Source organism: Triticum urartu, chromosome 7 (genome assembly GCF_003073215.2).
Source record: "Triticum urartu cultivar G1812 chromosome 7, Tu2.1, whole genome shotgun sequence".
Lineage (NCBI taxonomy): Eukaryota > Viridiplantae > Streptophyta > Magnoliopsida > Poales > Poaceae > Triticum > Triticum urartu.
The window spans coordinates 29,866,447-29,885,792 of NC_053028.1; the positions used below are offsets into that span (position 1 = coordinate 29,866,447).

Here is a 19,346-nt window from a genome sequence, read left to right on the forward strand (position 1 = left end):
CTAAAAATAATATTTTAAGCTGGTTATTTGCATCATGCAGAATCATCAACTATCTATAACTAAGATAGCTACGATGCATTTGATATTTATGGAGACAAGATCAAAACCATTTGGGATATTTAGAAGGGAATCACTAGGTTTGGTTTCCAATGAAAAGAAAACAACAACACAACTAAGAAGAGCCACGCCAGTAAATAAATTGCACTGTATCTTTATAGGTCCAAGCAAAAAAAAAGTGTTTACCTTCAAGGATGCGTTCTGTTGCAGTAAACAACTCAACATATCAGTATGGTGCAACATCGTGGTGCATCAAGTCATGATCACTATGTGCACCATCTATATTTATCTTGGCAGCATACATAGTGCATATAGATTAACCAGAAGTGTGGAGTAGTTCATAGCGTCTTCACCGATGATGGTGTTGCAGTCGTATCAATAGCGAGGAATCAATCTTTTGTTTGTGCATGTTTATAGTTCCTTTTGCGCGAATCATATTCTCACTTTTTATTTATACTTATCTCACTTGCACGCCAATTTTGTCAGTGACTTGCTTGACCAAGCTAAGAAAAAGCCGTGAATTTTTTGTATGCACATATCGATCTTGAATGCATAATCTTTTCTGTAGCTCAGATTAGAAGTGTTATATGCTACTTGTACATCTTCAATGGTTGTGACAAATCTGCGTCGGTGGTTCCAAGAGAAGATGCAATGGCTATGATCACTGATCAGTGAGCATAGTGCAACGCATCTATACTCGCAAGTGTTCAATAGGAGTCCGTGACAACATACCGGTAAAACATCTAAACTCGCACATACTAAAAGTGTCGTGATGCCGTCCAAGTAGGTCTAAATTTTCTCGATGGTGTGCTGTTTTGTGTAGACACATCTCTACCACTAAGATACCATAATTTTAGATCCATAAACCTCCACCATCCTTTTTATTGGTTTAACAATATACAATAGATAATAATTTTATTTAGAAGTACATTTAAACCCATTTTATTACAAGTATCTTATTGAAGATTGCGGTGATATGATGGACTACCGTGTACATGATTCCATGTATCGCATTCAGACGTAGGCAGCACATTTAAGAGCTAGCTGTTGTAGGCAGACTGCTTACTATGGTGTTGAGCCAATCTTCAGCAATGTAGTGGTAGGCTGCCTCCGTCAGGTGGACACCGTCCCAGAATAGATGAGTGGACGGATCTTCGCACGTCGTCGCGGCTTCATCACCACAAGCGACCGAGAGGTTGTAGTGGTACCTCCCACGTCCTCCACAGCAAACTCTAAGAACATCGTCTTTTTTAATCCCTGCAACCACCGCATAACTGAACTCATCAACTTCTGCAATGTTCACCACTACTACTCTATTTTCTAAACCTTACGAATCAAGATTCATGCTGAACAATGGATTCAAAAAGGTGTGCAATATGTTTGGACAAAACTCTAAGCGAGATAAATCTCAGGGCACTTCCAACAATGAAGAGCGTATACACAGAATTATACTGACCGAATTTCTCAGGCGCCTTGACCATCTCCATAACGTGGTTGAACAGGTCAGTGTGGATGATGGTCACATCGGGGTGCTCCTCCTGCAGCTTCTGGACGGCGTCTCGCAGCAGAGAGTTGTGGAGCTTCACGATCTCGTTGGGCTCCTTGAGACAGCCGGTGGTGGCGTCGTATTCCGAAGCATCGGCGTCCTCGAAGGTGACGAGGATCGGCGGCGCGCATCCGGACGGGATCATCCCAGGGACGACCAGAGTCTTCGCCCCATGCTCGATCACTCTCTGCTTGTTGCATTAGTTACATGATGTTAACATGCATGTACGCTGACTGAAAACAGCCGGAGTGACATGAGGAGCATGATGAGTCAAGTAGTCTTGCCTCGGCACCCATGGAGATGGTCTGGATGAGATCTGGCACGAATGATCTGATTTCTTGCATGCTCTTCTTCCCAAAGGAGTAGTGGTAGTCGTTGATCCCGAACTCACCCACGAAGAAGAGTGATCTGCCAAAGAAATCCTTGCACTCTGCAGTGAAGCATTTCTCCTCTTGATTATATGTACGCACATCAAGTGTTTGGTTAATGGTGCACCACGGTTTGAACAATATATCATTACCATGTGTAATCATCAAACTCATTATATTTAAACTTATGTTGACATATTCACCATAGTGATTTATCTTTTTCAAATCAGTTTTTTCTCTACACTTTGTTTACTGTGTATGTTCATCACGTTTGATATTCATCCATAAGATGTTGCATCCTACGCTGGCCTAGGTTAGTGACCATAATCAGTTGACTTAACCAGTACTTCTTCAAACCCGGGTGGCAGCCGTTTCATATTAATTTATATGCATTTTCAGTTCAATCCACTGTGTGAAGCTAAGTAAGTATATAACCTTGGTCCGTTTGGCACAAGGAAGGCTTGAGCTCCTCGAACCAGCCAAGCTGCACTTCGAGGCTGGTGTTGAGGGGAAACAGGCTGGCGCCGGGAGGGTCCCCGATGTGGAAGAAGCTGGAGTTGAGAGCGGTGGCGCCACCAACGGCGAAGTTCGCGCCCTGCTGGAAGCTCCCCTTGTGTGACAGGTACGGTGGCACGAGAGGCAAGCCTAGGCCTTGAGCTGAAAATCATACGTTGATCACCTTGAAATACACATATATAGGCAGGGAGGGAGGCTACTGATGATTGATAGATTAATTACCGATGAAGTCAATGATGAGGCGGCCGTTGCAGTTGCGGCCAGTGGGGAGGCCGCCGAAGGAGGTCATGCCGTAGGGAGGGCGCATCACGACGTCAAAGACGTTGTACCAGCCGAAGACGATGGGGTTGTTGCCTGTGTCCGTGAAGGAGTCGCCAAAGGCGAAGATGGATTCGAACGGTTCGCCACCACGGAGGGAGGCCGCCTCAGTCGATGGGAGCAAGATGGCGAGCGCCACCGCCACGAAGGCAGCCAACACCAACCTTCCACCACTACCCATCTTGATGCCTCAGCTCAGTGCACGTCCTTAGTGATGATGAGCTATGTATTTATAGGGAAGCCTCCACCAAGCGCGCGCATGCAGCATCGCATTTGGCACGTTGCACGAGCAGGTTCACATCTTTGTCGCGCCATCTCATCCATTGTTGGCTTTGCATCGCTTTCAATCACGCAAAGCTATCAATCTTTTCAATGCACCCAGAGCGATACGCTCATAAAATCTGTAGATTAATTGTTTTGTGTCATATATAAGGAACCTAACATGTACTATATGAGTAGTATGTCTAGTTTCTCGTCCCTGTCTATATGGGGCACAACGTCATCGTCAAGATATAAAGCACTCCATTTGGAGATAATTGCACCATCAACAATGGATCGGGACAAAATTGATAGGATGGTTGGCCTATACATATCATAGACATATTACTACAATTGATTAATATCAACAAAGATTGTTTCTTAAGGAAAATAATGATAGCTAAAAATAAACTTAAATTTATTATAAAGCATACTGTGAGACATTCAGGCATATTATATTTACAACTAAAAATTCAGCAGGAAGTTGGATCCTTATTTTTTACAAGAACAAACATGGTATCCGTCCTTTTGGAGAGGGGAAGATCCAACCTTCCTTTCTATCAGGTACTTACTTGAATATATATCGCGTCAGAAAGTTTGGGTATATACCACCATTTATATGTGCAATTTAGGATATGTATCATTTCAATGTATACGGATGAAATGCCATCCATTTGGAGCGATTTCTACGGGTTGGTTTTTTTAGAAAAGGAGGATGACCCCCGGCCTCTGCATCTGAGCGATGCATGCGGCCACTTTATTAATTATTCTCACAAGACCTTACAAAGTCATGCATGCGGCCACTTTATTTCTACGGGTTGGTCATTGTGATAAGATTTGCTTGATCCTCGTCAGGCCACGAGGCCAAGAGATCAACATTTATTTTTTCTGACAATTAACTCGTTTGCAACAGCCAAGTCAACTTAAATTTATTGGTATGACAGCACACAGTAGCACGAATCTGGCGACAAGATCTTCATGCTGACGGTAATAGCAGGCAAAATAATTGGCAACAAGAGTTTCACGTTAACGATAAGAGCAGGCGCAATACCTGGCGGCAAGAGTTTCACGCTGATGATATGGCATACAGGTGAAAGTGCACCAAATAGTCACGTGCGCAGACAGTTCTTCGAGGAAGAGTAATTTGTGAGGCTGTGGGTGGATAGTAGTGATGTGTAGAGATGGACTGATCGTTCTGGTAATAATGTGTATGCTGACCTAGGGATGAAAACGGCGCGGAAACGGACGGAACTGGGTGCTATCATATTTGTTTTTATATTTTTTTACAGAAGCGGAAACGAATACAGAAACCCCGAAAACGAATACGGAAACAGATACTACCGAAAACAAACATGGAGCGAATACAGAGCGGAAATGTAAACAAAACTGTGTGTTGACCGGAACTTAAAACCCCCTTGAATCATAGAGAAATACAAACAAAAAACAAATAAATTGATGGAATTCTTAACATGGCTATAAAATAATATGGTTGTGTTGGTAACATAGGGTAGTATTGTAGTAGTACATGATAATTCCGTATAGAGTCTAGCTGAGTATGTGTGTGGTAGTAAAAGTTGGTACTCAAGTGATACATTTTGCTCATTCTACTCATTGTGTCATTGTGTGTTGTTTGGTAGTTGGCTACAAAGTAGCCATGGGCCTATAGTAGAAACGGAAATTACAAAGTAGCCACGTGTTTTCCACCGGAAAATACCATTCCATTTTTGATTCCATTTCCGCATAAAAAATTCCAATTCCATTTTCATTTTGCAAATTTCCGTTTCTGCTTTCATATTTCCTCTCCGTTCCCATTTTTCCTCCGGAAAAGCGGAAACTTTCCACTCCATTTTCATCCCTATGCTGACCGGCTGTTGGTGCCTCAAATCCATACGTGTCAGGTTCAGTTGGAGTATACTGTTACATGAGAGGGACTGAAGAAGATGGGATGGGCAAAATGGTGTATTTGTTTCTATTGCATCCATTAACAAGTGATGAACTTGGTCTATCCAAGAGTTTTTTCAGTTTGCCGTGTCTCTGCCTGGTTTTAGATGATATTGGTTCATGTCCTTGTGTACGCCTTGGCTAGAGTCCTGGTCCTATTGTTTCTGTATGATGCGATTTTTTGGCCCATGGACAGCAATGAGCATTTGAAAGTTAAGTTCAGTAAAAACATTTGTTAAATAGCCACCTCCAGTATTGGCAAGCATCAATATCAGTATGTCAAAAAAAAAATAGATGTGAAAGATTGTTATAAAATCACAGTTACCTCCAGCCATTAGATCAATGTGGAAGCATTCTCATCTTCGTCTCACCTTATTTATAGCCAAAGCACATGTCATATTACTTGAGAAGCATAAAGCTAAGATCAAACACAGTGACAAGATAACATGTACTCTGTAAATAAATATGAGAGCGTTTAGATTACTAAAGTAGTGATCTAAACGCTCTTATATTTCTTTACAGAGGGAGTATACATGATCATATAAGCGAAAGAAATCTGCTAAATTATGCATGCCTGCAGAGTGAATCAAATTGGACATCACAAGAAGTTGGATGGGAATAAGGATGGGGCATCACAGGCAAAATTTACAAGTTTCGTTGGTTCCCATAGATAAGTCTAAACATAACTACTAGGAGAATCTGTGAAGTTAATATTTTTAACATTGTCGTCACCCAAAAGGCTGAAGACGGTTCACGATCTCCATTTGCAACTCATTGTCCAGTTCCTTCAGGCAGACCTAATTGACCAAAAGACCAGAAATACTTAGTAAAAAGGGAATAATGTTAAGTTTAAACAATATCAATAAATTATATATGAACGGAAAGAAATAGGAAAGTAGATGAAATACGAGTGTTGGTGGTCATTGGCAAATGGCAAGCAAGCACAATGAATATGTATAGAAAGTTACAAACTAGTAACCTAACGTCTTTCCCTCAGATATGACACATTCATGGTATCAAGACTCAGAATGTAGAAACGATTTAGTTGAACAGATGTGGTTTTGTCATTCTTTTAAACTGCTGACATAACAAGGTGTGCACTAGACTAGTGCTGCTTTTAAACTGCCCAGAGGTACAGATCGACATGCAAAAGTGGAGTACACAGTTCAAATGGTTATATATCAGGGAGGGAAAGATTAGCAGAATCCTGCACCGCTCCCACCCAAAAAAATACAATCCCCTAATGCCTGGCATGTAATCAACTAGTTTGTCAGATATAGAAATTTGGCCAGCTTTTTTCCCATGTTCACATCACAACTAACTGCAGTGCAGGAAACAGAGTTAAGTTGAGGTAGATTAAATGATAATAAAACACATGTTTCACAATTATTTCAGACATGTGAACTACCACGCAGTAAAAGATGCTTAGAAATAAACTTTTTAAAATACTCAATTCAAACTTCCGACTAGACAATAATATGAACAATTTACCTGCTCTAAGTATCTCACACCCTCATCAGTCGTTACTTATAATATGAACTTTGTCTGATAATGTGTACCTGCATCATGTACATAGCAGAGACGCCATTATTAGCAGTGATACGCATGGTTAGACATAGCAGAGGCTCCATTATTAGCAGTGATACACATGGTTAGACATAACAGAGGCTGCATTCGTACTTTCATAGCAATAACAGAGGCTGCATTTCAAAATATGTTCCCAGTTGTTAATCCTTCAATGAATTGTTTCCTATTCCATGTACAATCACAAGGAGGCTCCAAGGGAGCATTGTAGAATCTGCTTAGAATGAAGGAATGTTGTAGGGATGTTGTTGTATAGCAATGGTTCCAGCAAAAAAAACATGTCTAGTTAGTCATTTCGAATAAATAGTTAGACATTCTTTGCAACCTCACATTCATTCCTAAATAAAACTGTGGCTCCACTCAACAGTTTAAATCTACAACATAACGAACCACAGAGAACAAATGCATAATATCTACAGTTATTACATGACCATAACAAGAATTCCCCATGAATTAATTCAGTCAACTGCTTGGGTGTACAAATAGTGTGGAACATTCAAGATAATGGCATCAGCAAACCACCAAACCATGAAATTGAACGCAATTCTTCAGAAATTGTATAAAATGCACGTGCATTCTCATTGGATTCAATGTTTCATACATGGACAAAGCTTCAGACAAGGGATTGCACCATATTAAAATCTCACCTTGAACTTTGCCCGGTCAATGCGCTCGAACACCAGGCAGTCACCATCGACCAGCTTGTGATTGATGGCAAACGCTTTCCACTGGGCGCTGAGGCCCCACTTGCGCGCAAGGTAGTACGAATCGGACTCAGCACCCATCTCATCCACCAGAGTGATCCACTCATCACGCTTTGGGAGATGCCTGGTGCAGAACTGCTTGGGGAGGCCCTGCAAGTAATCCATCCAAATCGGCACCCGACAACCATCGTCAGTTTCAATCAGGGAGTGAACTGAATGCAAGCATGCAGCAGTGGAAGCCTTTTGCTTACTAGCCAGAAGCCTCCGGTGACATGAGACTGGGTCATGGGCTTGACAAAACTGGGGTGGCGGGGGTCCAGCTTGCCCTGCAGCTGTTCGGCCATGTCGGTGGCATAGGTTCTGGCTTCTTCGGTCGCGTAGACTCGATCAATCAAGTCGCTCCTTGTGGTGTGCGTCCTGCTCCCCCTGCTCCATCAAAAACAACCAAGAAACAGAGTTGCTGTACTATGCACGAATCAAATGCTCTCTGGAGAGGAAGAATCGGACGAGACATGATTATCCCCACCTGATACTCTTCTCAAGGACACCATAGGTATCCTACACAAGCAAATACACGGAAGATGCATTCTTCAGTTAGTATCTGAATCTGAATGAAGGAAAAAATAAAAATGAAAATTGAAACCCTTAACGGCAGCATAACCACGTTCGTACCTCGAACCGGTAGTTGGGCTGCTCGGGGAGGCTGGCGACGCGGCCGGAGCGGCGGGGCGGGGCGTCCCCCGGCGGCGGCCCTCGAGGCTTCCGCTTCGCAGATTTGACCTGCGACACGGACGGAAACCCGGCGAGTCAGTCAAATCAAACAAACAAACGAACGAATGAACAGCCTACATACGAATCGAAGGGGGAGGAGGCCAGGGGGGCGGGAGGGCGAGCGGTCTGACCGGCGAGGGCTTGGGGTCGACGGCGGCGTCCCTGAGGGCGGCGGAGAGGTGGTGCAGCTTGAGCTGGTCGAGCTTGCGCCTGTTCTCTTCCACTTGCCTCCGGCGCTGCTCCTCGTACGCGACCGCTCCGGCCATCCCTTCTCCGGCAATCTCCGGATTTCTCTCTCTCGCTGCGGCGGCGCTGGGCTGGGGAAGATGGGAATGGGGAGGAGGAGGCCAGAAAGGAAAGCTGCGGCGGCCAATAAATTAGACTGGCGAGGGGAAATAAGGAGGACCCGGTCTATGGACCGTGAGCATATGGACCGTTTGCGCGAGGGGTGGGCGCTTGGTGGATGAGATGGGTGCATGCACCGAGTTCTGGGACGCTGGGGGTGCCAGGCCGAGAGCCGCGAGATTCAAACGTTCGAAATCATTTGCGCTTTCTGATGGAGGGATTCTAGTCTAGGTAGTTGGGGAAAGAAAATCTTATGTAGGAGGCATTTCCATAGAATTGATTTTGATTTTTTGGAAAAGAAAATGGGTTTTCGCGGCACTAGCATTGCCAGCCAGCCACGGTGAGCTCGACGAAACAGAGCTTGAAGTTATGGTAGCAGTCGAATTAGTGGAACGAACGCGGGCAGTTGCACCGAGACGCTACCCAGAACCCTTATCCCCTTCACCCGGTGCAGGTGTGCAAAAGGGCACAGTTGGAGACCTGCTCACCGGAAGGAGGGATTCTAGGGAGTATGGGCCACAAGGCAGTGATGGACAGGGTGGTATATTGACAATTTTTGTCGTCCTCGTGTTGCTAAACTGGGAAGAAGGGCCGACGATGCCGTAAATATAAATACCTCTGGCCTCGCCCCCGTCATGGCGATGCGAGGTGGTTTTCTCACATCCAATAAGTCATGTTGTCGAGGGGAGAGGAGCCCACCAACTGCGATGATCCCAGCCAGGTTTGTGATGGCACCGGTAGTCTTGTCAATAGATCCCGCCACGACACATTCATCAATGATTTGGGGTTGGGTCTCCTTGTTTGGCCTTCTTTTTCTCCAACTCAATGGTTCATGCCTTGGATTATCTGTGTTGCATCTCCTGGCAACGTTGAAAATGTAAGAATCTAATAGTTTTTCAATATGGTCATTTATTGGGCATCGACTTTACAATGTAATCTCAAAATGGATAAAAAGTGTAAATTATACTCCAATGTTTTAGCAAAAATGGTCACAAGTCATCCATGTCAATAGGCGAGGACAAATCATCCAAATCATTCTTGAGGAAATCATAAACTGACAGCTGCTCAGTTGACTGGTGAATAGGGAATTAATAAGCTAATCGATAAGTTAATCAATTAATCGGACAATTTATCAGTTTATTGGCTACACAGTGATCCTACAAGTAGGGATTAATTAGCAAATTAATTGGTTCATCGGACGAATTCTTGAACAAAGGTCCAAATACCAAATACGAGAAAAGCTGTGGCCAAAGATTAAATGACCTATTAGGAACACAGAAAATTGGCAGAATGGAAGGCCACACGGTAAGCTGGCTTGGTTCGGAGCTGGACGTGGCTGTCGTGCAATGTAATAAGGAGTGTACTTCTTTTCTGATTAATATACATGTTTTGCCCCCGCAGAAAAAAAAATTCAATTCATCTATTTTTTTAGATAATCATTCTTCTCTGAAGAATCTCATGGAGCTTTATTAATTAATTAACTGGCATTTTCATAAGTGCAAACACTGGGTCATAAGGAACACCGAGCCAGGCATGATGGCCTGAAACTAAAAAACCTGCATGTTTTTTTTTAATGGGGAAAGCGTACATGGCTGGCTTTAATAAAATCAAACCATGCTTACATCGTCCTGAAACTAAAGAAAACTAGCATGCTTATAGCAAGTTAATGTACTTTGAAATTAATTTGTTTTCTTCTTTCATGAATAAAGGTGCACAACTTTTCTTTTTTTGAACATAGTACAGACACAAGCGCTGATATACACGTGTATACACTCACGCCTATGAACGCACACACGCATACTCTACCCCTATGAGCACCTCCAAAAGACTGAGCCGGCATATCATCTTGAAAATTACAAAGTCGTCATAGGTGTTTTGAATCGAAAGTGATTAACTGTCTTGATCGATGGTTACAGAGAGTATATATATCCCCTGGAGAGATGCGACGATCGCGAAGAGATGCATCGGTTCCAGAAGGACGGGAGAGAGGCGACGGTTGCAACGGACACAGGCGTCCGTGCGGGAGCAACCGCTCGCTCGATGGGCAAGGGGAGATTTCCCTTAATTACAGATTATACTTTAATCTTAACACTCCTCCTAATCTACGCTTGACCATGTAGAATCATCTTCACGATTGTCGGGGAAGCTCTGTCATCTCAAAAGATCCTCTTTCAAAAGTTCTTCATAAAATCTTTGATGAGATCATGAAACACATACTCACAAAGAAATATAGCATAATGTGATGTCATTAAAATAAGGATATCTCAAGAAGAGACTCCCCCTGACACCTGCAAGTCCCTAAGTCTTCGCATACCAATTCCATGAACACATTTCTGGAACGTAGAATTTGGTAAAGACTTGGTAAATAAATCAGCAAGGTTGTCGCATGATTTGACTTGCAGAATGCTTATTTCCCCGTTTTTCTGAAGATTATGGGGAAAAACCATTTAGGAGAAATATGCTTGGTGATATTATTCTTGATGTATCATGTTTGCATCTGCGCAACACAGGCCGCATTATCTTCATAGATAATGGTAGGTAATTTTATCGAACCCATTCCACATGACTGTTGTATGTGGTTTATCATTCTCTGAAGCCATACACATTCGCATGTTGCTTTAAATAACGAAATTATTTCAGAATAATTGGTAGATGTTGCCACCAGAGTCTGTTTCGAAGACTTCCATGATATAGCAGTGCCACCATGTAGGAACACGAAGCCGGTCTGAGATCTGGCATTATGGGGATCAGACAAATAGCCGGCATCTGCATATCCAATCACATCAGAGTCCTGATTTTTCTGGAACTGGAAAAATAGGCCAAGATCCTTTGTGCCTTGGAGATATCGAAAGATATTCTTCACTCCAGACCAATGATGTTTGGTGGGAGCTGCGCTATGTCTAGCAAGTAGATTCACCGCAAATGCAACATCAGGCCTTGTGCAATTTGCAAGATACATAAGCGCTCCAACAGCACTAAGGTATGGAACTTCAGGTCCCAACACCTTTTCTCCATCATCCCTTGGGCTAAATGGATCTTTCTCTACGTCTAGAGATCAAACCACCATGGGAGTTTTAGATGGATAGGATTTGTCCATATTGAATTTCTCCAATATTTTCTGGATATAGGCAGATTGGTGTACCATGAATCCCGAGGGAAGGTGCTCAAGTTGAATACCTAAGCAAAATTTGGTTTTACCCAAATCCTTCATCTCAAATTCCATCTTTAGGTGATTGCGTGCTTCATCAATGTCTGGTGTGCTGCCAATGATGTTGAGATCATCAACATACACAGAGATGATGCAAAATCCTGTAGAGGACTTCTTGATGAAAACACATGGGCAATCAACACTATTGGAGTAACCTTTCTGAAGAAGGAACTCACTTAGTCGGTTGTACCACATCCGTCCCGACTGACTTAAGCCATATAATGACTTATTCAGCTTTACACAATACATGTTGCGTTTTGCATTTTTATTCGGGATAGAGATTCCATCAGGAACCTTCATATATATGTCCGAATCTAGTGACCCGTAAAGATATGCGGTCACGACGTCCATCAACTGCATAGATAGATGATTTTGCACTGCCAAGGATATAAGATATCGGAAAGTGGTTGCACTCGTTACTGGAGAATATGTTTCAGTGAAATCAATGCCGGGTTTCTGCGTGAAACCTTGTGCTACGAGCCTTGCTTTATATCTCACCACCTCATTGTCTCATTCCGTTTCCGGAGAAAAACCCATTTGAATCCGACAGGGAAGACACTGGGAGGTGTAGGTATTGCTTCAGTGAATACCTTTCTTTTGATAAGCGAGGCAATTTCTGCTTGGATTGCATCCTTCCATTTAGGCCAGTCGGAGCGCTTTTGGCACTCAACGATAGACCTTGGATCATGATCAGTGAGAAGGGTATCTGCAATCTTTTCAGCAAAATATATGTCGACAGTTGTTGTCTTGCGGTTAAATGATTCTTCAGAATCAACATAGTTGATGGAAATTTCCTGCACCCCTAGTGATTCTTCGTGATTTCCCAATACGATCGAGTCTGGGTGTTCCAATGTCCCAGTCAATTTGTGCACACTGAAACTGGGTTGTGGAGGTTGCCCTTCCACTGGGTGTATACTACCCATCAGGTGTTTGTCAACGTTGAGTTGACCTGCATTTACTGACTCCGAGGTTTTTCTCCTCGATTCCTTTTCCTGCTTTCTAGAAGCATGCTCCAGGTCAGAGGTTGTACTACTCTCCCTCTTTTTGGGAATAGGGAGTTGAGTGGTTTTTATCGGTACCTCCACTCTATCTGGCGCGTTTCTGGCCGGATTTAAGGATTTTGTAACACCTTTCAGACCAGTAAATGAATCTGGCAGATTATTTGCAAGATGTTGTAAATTAATGATCTTCTGAACTTGAAGTTCGGTCTCTTGGGTACGTGGATTAGAGGATGAAATGGCATGAGCATTCCAATCAATTTCCAGGCATTCTTTCTGGTATTTGAAATCTCCCCCTAATGCCGAAAAATGTTCCTCATTAAATATGCAATCAGCGTGACGGGCTGTGAATAGATCCCCAGTCAGGGGTTCCAGGTACTTGATAATCGACGACGATTTGTACCCCACATAGATCCCCGACTTCCTGTGAGTGCCCATAGATGTCCGTTGTGGTGGTGAGATCGGGATGTATGCAGCACATCCGAACTTACGCAGATGGGAAATGCTCGGAGGATTTCCATGTACCAATTCCAGAGGGGAAGAACTGTGATATGCAGTTGGCCTCAATTGTATCAAGTCAGCAGCATGTAAAACAGCATGACCCCAACAAGAGGTTGGCAAGTTGCAATTCGTCAACAAAGTTCTTGCAATGAGTTTGATCCTCTTAATCAATGCTTCAGCCAAACCATTTTGTGTATGGACATATGGAACAGAGTCTAAAACTGCACCATATACAATAATTAGTACTAGACTAATAAAACAGAGATTTAAAAAAACTTGAAGAGAGCAGGCGCTGCGGTCGAACCGTCGGATGGCTTGCATCCGGCGACGGAAACGGCGGTGGCCACCAACTCCATGACGGCGAAGGGCAATGAGGCGGTAGCGGCGACCGTCCTCGCGGATCAGACGGAGGAAGAAGGAGACGAGGCCTGTCATCTCACCGGCGGCGTCTCTTCTCTCTTCTCCTTTCTCTGTTGCCTTTTGCTCTCGCTGGCTGTTCTACGTGCGTGATAACGTGTTTTGAATCAAAAGTGATTAATTGTCTTGATCGATGGTTACAGAGTACCCCTTGGAGAGATGCGACGATCGCGAAAAGATGCATCGGTTCCAGAAGGACGGGAGAGAGGCGACGGTTGCAACGGACACAGGCGTCCGTGCGGGAGCAACCGCTCGTTCGATGGGCAAGGGGAGATTTCCCTTAATTACAGATTATACTTTAATCTTAACAATAGGCAACTCGTCATCGACAGAAACATCTCCTCACACTGAATGCGCATCGCCGAAAATCCTGAAATAAATCTAGGAATAAATGCGAGCATCAGGACTTAAACCCTGGTGGGCCAAAGATACCACAGTCCCTTTAACCATCCATCGCCACAACTTTTGTTTTGAGGGGTATATAAGGTGCACAATCTGGGACTCCTTCGGACACCGATAAATCACGGGTGGACATGCGGCCATGCGAGGATGGTATCTCATCCGTTCGCTGCACAAAGATCAGTGCAGTAATTATACAACGAGCCATGTATATTGATTTCTTGGCAGTGTGTCAATGTTGTATTGTCCATGTATGACACGGCCAGTACGTGTGAATGCCCCACCACACAATAAGTATTTATGTCCCATCACACAATAATTGTACTAATCCCACATTATTGTTTTAGAGGAGTTAATCGGCGGCCTGCACCACCTTCTGCATTTTATCCCCATCCAGCAGCTTCTCTCTCACTCATCCACCTCCTCCAGTTCATGCGTGCATTCTGCTCATCCTTGTTCTCTAGTTCATCCATTCTGTTCATGTGCATAGCTAACTAGAACTCATACATGAAGATACAGGGCTTCTTTTCAAAAAAAAAAATGTGGATGTAGAGTCGTAGCAATACTGCAGTTCATATCCCTCATCTTTTCTTTTCTCTCTCTCAATCCTCTAGGCCGTAGCATTAGTGTTTTTATCTCCATTAGCTCCTCCAACACCAACACCATTATTATATGTTCATGTCCTAGTGTTGTTCATGTGTTCATCAATGTCCCGGAGCAACTCTTTAGGTCTCCAGTCCATACATGTCGGCCACACTCAGGAGGAAACATTAATACATATTTCACATGCACGATAAATGCCTGGCCGAATTCAAATGCACCATCAAGTGAACGCAGCTCCATACATCCAAATTGATGGCATTCAAGACCTGGACATCGGTCACATGCTGACGGTCAAGAAGCTGGTGAACATATGCAGCTAGTGTTCTCTGTCCACACATTGTCAAACAGGAAAAAATAGTACGTATGAGCGAGTCCATATTGTATGGATAGCAAATGACAGCCTAGATGAATCAACATTGTCAACGCATGTGTGATCCCTCCCAAGCGCACAGATCCGTTGCTTGCCCCCATAATAAGATAATGGCTAGGATGGGCTAACCTGATCTCTGTCTGTGCAGAACCCATCTCCTCCCCTGCTTCTGTTTTTGTTTTTCCACAGGAGACGGCTTGGAGGAGATCTACAGTGCAAGCTACAAGCAGCTATGCCATCAAACGGGGCGTGCGCGTGGGTCGCTAACAGACAAAGTGTATTCATACGATCATAAATGTCGCCTGTTCATTGGCGGTGCATATACCGCGACGTATTCGCAAACGTTGGTAATTAACGTGTCATGTATTTCAACTGGGCCTATAATAAATAGCAATCACGACGTATACATGGACGCTCGGGATTACGGCAGCGCCTTGGCTGCATGTCCTAAAAATTCACGTCCCTAGGAGCACTCTCTATTTTAATTTTTTAATAGTTTTGAGGCAAGCACTCTTTAATTTCTTGGATGACACAAAACACGCACAATGCTCAAGCCCAGCCCAAAGAAGTCAGAAGCCCACACAAACCTGGGCCGATGACACTGTTCTAAAAAAAACAAGCCGAGTCGATCGAGAAAAGCCAGAAGGGGTTTGAACCATGATCGATCGACCCAGAAGATTTCGTTCTGGTGGTGGTCGGTATCCCCCATCCTCGCGCCACCGGGCGGCGCTCCTTCCAATCGAATCTCCCTGCCTGCCTGCCTGCCTGACCGGAGCGGACGCCGGCCGGCGATGGCGCTGGTGCCCGACTGCCCCCCGGACCTCCGGGTCTACGACTCGAGTTACAACCGCGGGTACACGTCGCCCCGGGAGCAGTCCGAGCACAGGTCGCGGCTGCTGCGCAAGATCCACGACTCCTACCGCAAGGCGCTGGAGCGGCTGAACGCCAGGGCGAGGCCCGGCATGGCGGCGCGCTTCCTCCACGGCGGCGGCGGGGCACTCTGCCTCGGCCTCCTCGACCCGGTCTCCAACATCGTGGCCAACACCCTCGTCTCCCGCGGCGAGCCGGGCGACCTCGTCCACGTCCCCGAGGACAAGCTCGGGGACCTGGAGCGCCGCTCGCTGGACGGACTCGTCGCGTTCCTCACCCGATTCTTCCCCTACCTCACCGACTGCCACGCCGTGCGCTTCCTGCTCCTCGCCGGCGCCGACCTGCTCGCCGCCGTCCGCGCCGTCGCGTCGGACCTCGGCATGACGCGGTTAGGGTCATCACCCGGGCCCGCCGTCGAGGAGGCCCTCGTGATGGCCCTCAGGTGCGCCGCCCTGGCCGCCAGGCACCCGGACCCCGACCGCCTCGTCCGCGACTGGCTCGCCATCTCCGGCCGCCTCGACGACACCGTGCGCCTCCTCGCCGACGTGCGCCGCCGCTCCCCCGAATCCAGCCTCGACAGGCTCCCCAACCTGCTCGACGGATTGCCGCCCCCGGCCCACCAAGACCTGTGGCGACGACTGACGGCCTCTCGTCCGCCTCCTCCTCGCCGCAGCGTGCCGCACCAGACCACCACCGCCCTCAACGGCACGCTCCAGGACGCGCTCCACGGGTTCTACCTCGAGGCCATCGCCCGGTTGCCGGCCGGCGAGCTGCGCTCCCGGCTCCACCGCAGCCTGCTCGTGGCCGGCCACTGCTACGGCCCGCTCGACCCCGTCTCCAACATTATCATCAACACCATCTGGCACGACGCGGCGTTCCCGCCCGCCGTAAAACTCGAGGTGGACGTGATCGGCACCATGATCCTCCACCGGACGGAGAACTGCTCCTTGTACGGCCTCGTCTCCTTCCTCTGCACACGCCACCGTCATCTCACCGATTTCGATCAGGCCATCTACTGCCTGCTCCAGGCAGACGGCGACCTACTCCTCGCGGACCGCCGCCTCGATGATGACGACGACGCAGCTGCCGGCTTGGACAGAGCCTTCTTGGCCGCCGCTACGGCGGCCTACCACCCCAACCCCGATGCTCAAGCAAAGCTTTTGCGACGTCTATGTCCATGTGATGAGCGGATATCATCTATCCTACAAGGTAGTACTGGCCAACTCTCCTCTCAAGATGTTCAGTGCCTTGCCAGGTTGTTGTGTCCTGAGGCTGCCTGCAGCGAGCAGCCGCTTCGCCGGTTCCCCCATCCATGGTACTTGTCATCGCAAACAATGATGTGCAAAAAGATCAATGCTGCATTGAGTGCATATGCCGCGATGCTCAGCGGGGTAGGTTTGTTTGTCTTGCTTGCTTGCTTGTTGTTGTTGTTGTTGTTGTTGTTGTTGTTGTTGTTGTTGTTGTTGTTGTTGTTGCTAGCATTTTGTCAAATGCCTTGCTATGCAAAACTAGCTAACTGAACTAATTTAATTTACCTCCCCTCTCCATTTACAGGAACCCATGTATGAGCTTCATACAATCTGTGGTGTGAACAAATATGTGTCAGGCCCAGTTGGCACTGATGCTAAGTGCTACCGCACCCATGTCAATTTCCTGGCAACTCCCAAAGGCACTCAGTTTCCTGCCGGCACAACTCCGCTGCTATTCTTCGCTGAGGTTTGCAATGATGATGATGATGACAGAGCTGGAATGCCACAACCCTTCGTCTGTCGCGTGTGGGTGCCGTTACCATGTGCCGGTATGATCTAGCTAACCCTGTGCAAATTGTTTTCATATCTTGTCCTTTATGTAAACGCCTGAAGAGCATGACTGATATGTATACTTTGGTGATCTAGTTTGTTGTTATGTGCTATTGCTAGTTAATTTATTAACAGCTACTAGGTGTTAGCAAATGAAATGTTGTTGCTAAGTGTTTGGCCGATACCTCCTATTTAGTGTGAAAGACGAAATATTTCAAGGAAAAAACGCTTTCAATCAAATATCTCAATGGTGTAGGTTTGTTAGCCAACACTCAGATCAAGCGGCGTTGCTCCCTAGCAAAGCAGGCAAACATGTAGCTGGATGACCTCCTAACCCGCACGCTAATTTGCTTCAAGAAACATATGGTTTATATTTGTATGCATTGGTGGTTACTTTGTTTTGCAACAATTAGGAGCAACAAATATTTTATGGTTCTATGCATGATGAAATTTGTGAGCCACAGAGCATTTTTATCTTTTAATGAATTTTTGACGCTTAGAGTTTAGGATGCAGCCCTTCATGAATATTGATGACATTTGTTTTTGGCAGGACGAGTACGGTGCCTTTACTGTGACCACATGGGTATTAGGATCGTGCATCCGGTTGGGGAAGACTTCCATGGGCGCAAGTTGGAGTTTGAGAAGATGGTCTGTGGAGAAGACCCCTGCGACGATGATTTTGATCCTGCAGTGGACCAACCATATTACACCAATACAAAGATCATCGACCATAGTCGCGTCACAACGGAGAGGCTTAATGGTAGGGTAGAAGAGGATCGCCTTTACAATGATCCGTTGGAGGATAGTGATGGGTATGGCAGTGACATGACTTTGATGAGCGATGAGTATGATAGTGATTTGGATTCCATGGCTGATGAGCGTCATGTCTAACATCGTGTTGTAGCTGTTATTAAGATGTTGTAGAATTGGAAGCCATAGTAGGTAGAAGAGGGTTAACAGTTGACAGAGAACCTTGTCTTAGCCTGAGTTTTAGATGATGCACTAGTGTATTGGAATGTCGTATAATGGTCACTGGTGATGGCATTCGGAAGTGAGAATGATTGTTTAACAAATAATTTAACAAGGATAGTCATGTACTCCCTCCGTTCACAAATATATGATATTTTGAATATTTTAATATGAACCACACACTAAGACTGTCTGTAATCATCCAATTGTGAATTTTTTTAGAACATCTAATATTTATGAACGGATGGAGTACTTTCTAGTGCCAAAGTTTTAGCAAGATTCACTGTCCATTTGTAATTCTAGCTGCCTAAACTTGGATGGCTAAAGGCCAGGTTTTTATGCACAACCAATGTTAGGTCTTTCTTTGCAATGATGATTTATCTTATTTTATGTGACATTGCAACCCTTGCCTAGTTGTAACGCGTTAGCTATTTATGTGCCGAAAAATCTCAGTATATTTGTGGCCCTTTTTTTTTTTTGCTTAGTGTATATTTGTGGCCTTGTGGGCATGCACAATGCTATCAAGTCAGGGAGCCGTACAAGCGTTTCACAAAGCTTCTTACGAGTACTTAGTTTATATACTACACCCTCTGTTCCTAAATGTAACACATTATATACTACACCCTCTGTTCCTAAATGTAAGACATTTTAGCAGTACAATTTGAATTTAGGGTGTACTCCCTCCATCCCATAATGTAAGACGTTTTTGCAAGCTATGGCGTTTCATAAAGCTTCTTACGAGTACTTAGTTTATATACCACACCCTCCGTTCCTAAATATAAGACATTTTGGCGGTACAATTTG

The 19,346-nt window shown here is 45.2% G+C and overlaps 3 protein-coding genes across 3 annotated transcripts; 1 reads left to right on the forward strand and 2 right to left on the reverse strand.

Annotated features, from left to right (window-relative positions):
• Nucleotides 1-908: 908 nt before the first annotated feature.
• On the reverse strand, nt 909-3,018 carry LOC125522141 (GDSL esterase/lipase At5g45910-like). Its single transcript, XM_048687219.1, has 5 exons — nt 2,710-3,018; nt 2,407-2,628; nt 1,888-2,033; nt 1,514-1,790; nt 909-1,314 (listed from the first exon to the last, which is right to left on the reverse strand). Exons 1-5 carry the CDS (start codon nt 2,984-2,986, stop codon nt 1,091-1,093), a joined length of 1,146 nt encoding a protein of 381 aa, XP_048543176.1. The 5' UTR covers nt 2,987-3,018; the 3' UTR covers nt 909-1,090.
• Nucleotides 3,019-5,546: 2,528 nt separating this feature from the next.
• Nucleotides 5,547-8,422, reverse strand: LOC125520854 (B3 domain-containing protein Os06g0194400-like). Its single transcript, XM_048685889.1, has 7 exons — nt 8,195-8,422; nt 7,965-8,072; nt 7,819-7,850; nt 7,544-7,718; nt 7,236-7,442; nt 6,496-6,563; nt 5,547-5,801 (listed from the first exon to the last, which is right to left on the reverse strand). Exons 1-6 carry the CDS (start codon nt 8,327-8,329, stop codon nt 6,528-6,530), a joined length of 693 nt encoding a protein of 230 aa, XP_048541846.1. The 5' UTR covers nt 8,330-8,422; the 3' UTR covers nt 5,547-5,801; nt 6,496-6,527.
• Nucleotides 8,423-15,531: 7,109 nt separating this feature from the next.
• LOC125522017 lies at nt 15,532-18,723 on the forward strand. The gene is made up of 3 exons (XM_048687084.1): nt 15,532-17,165; nt 17,329-17,572; nt 18,124-18,723. Exons 1-3 carry the CDS (start codon nt 15,696-15,698, stop codon nt 18,462-18,464), a joined length of 2,055 nt encoding a protein of 684 aa, XP_048543041.1. The 5' UTR covers nt 15,532-15,695; the 3' UTR covers nt 18,465-18,723.
• The last annotated feature ends 623 nt before the right edge of the window (nt 18,724-19,346 follow it).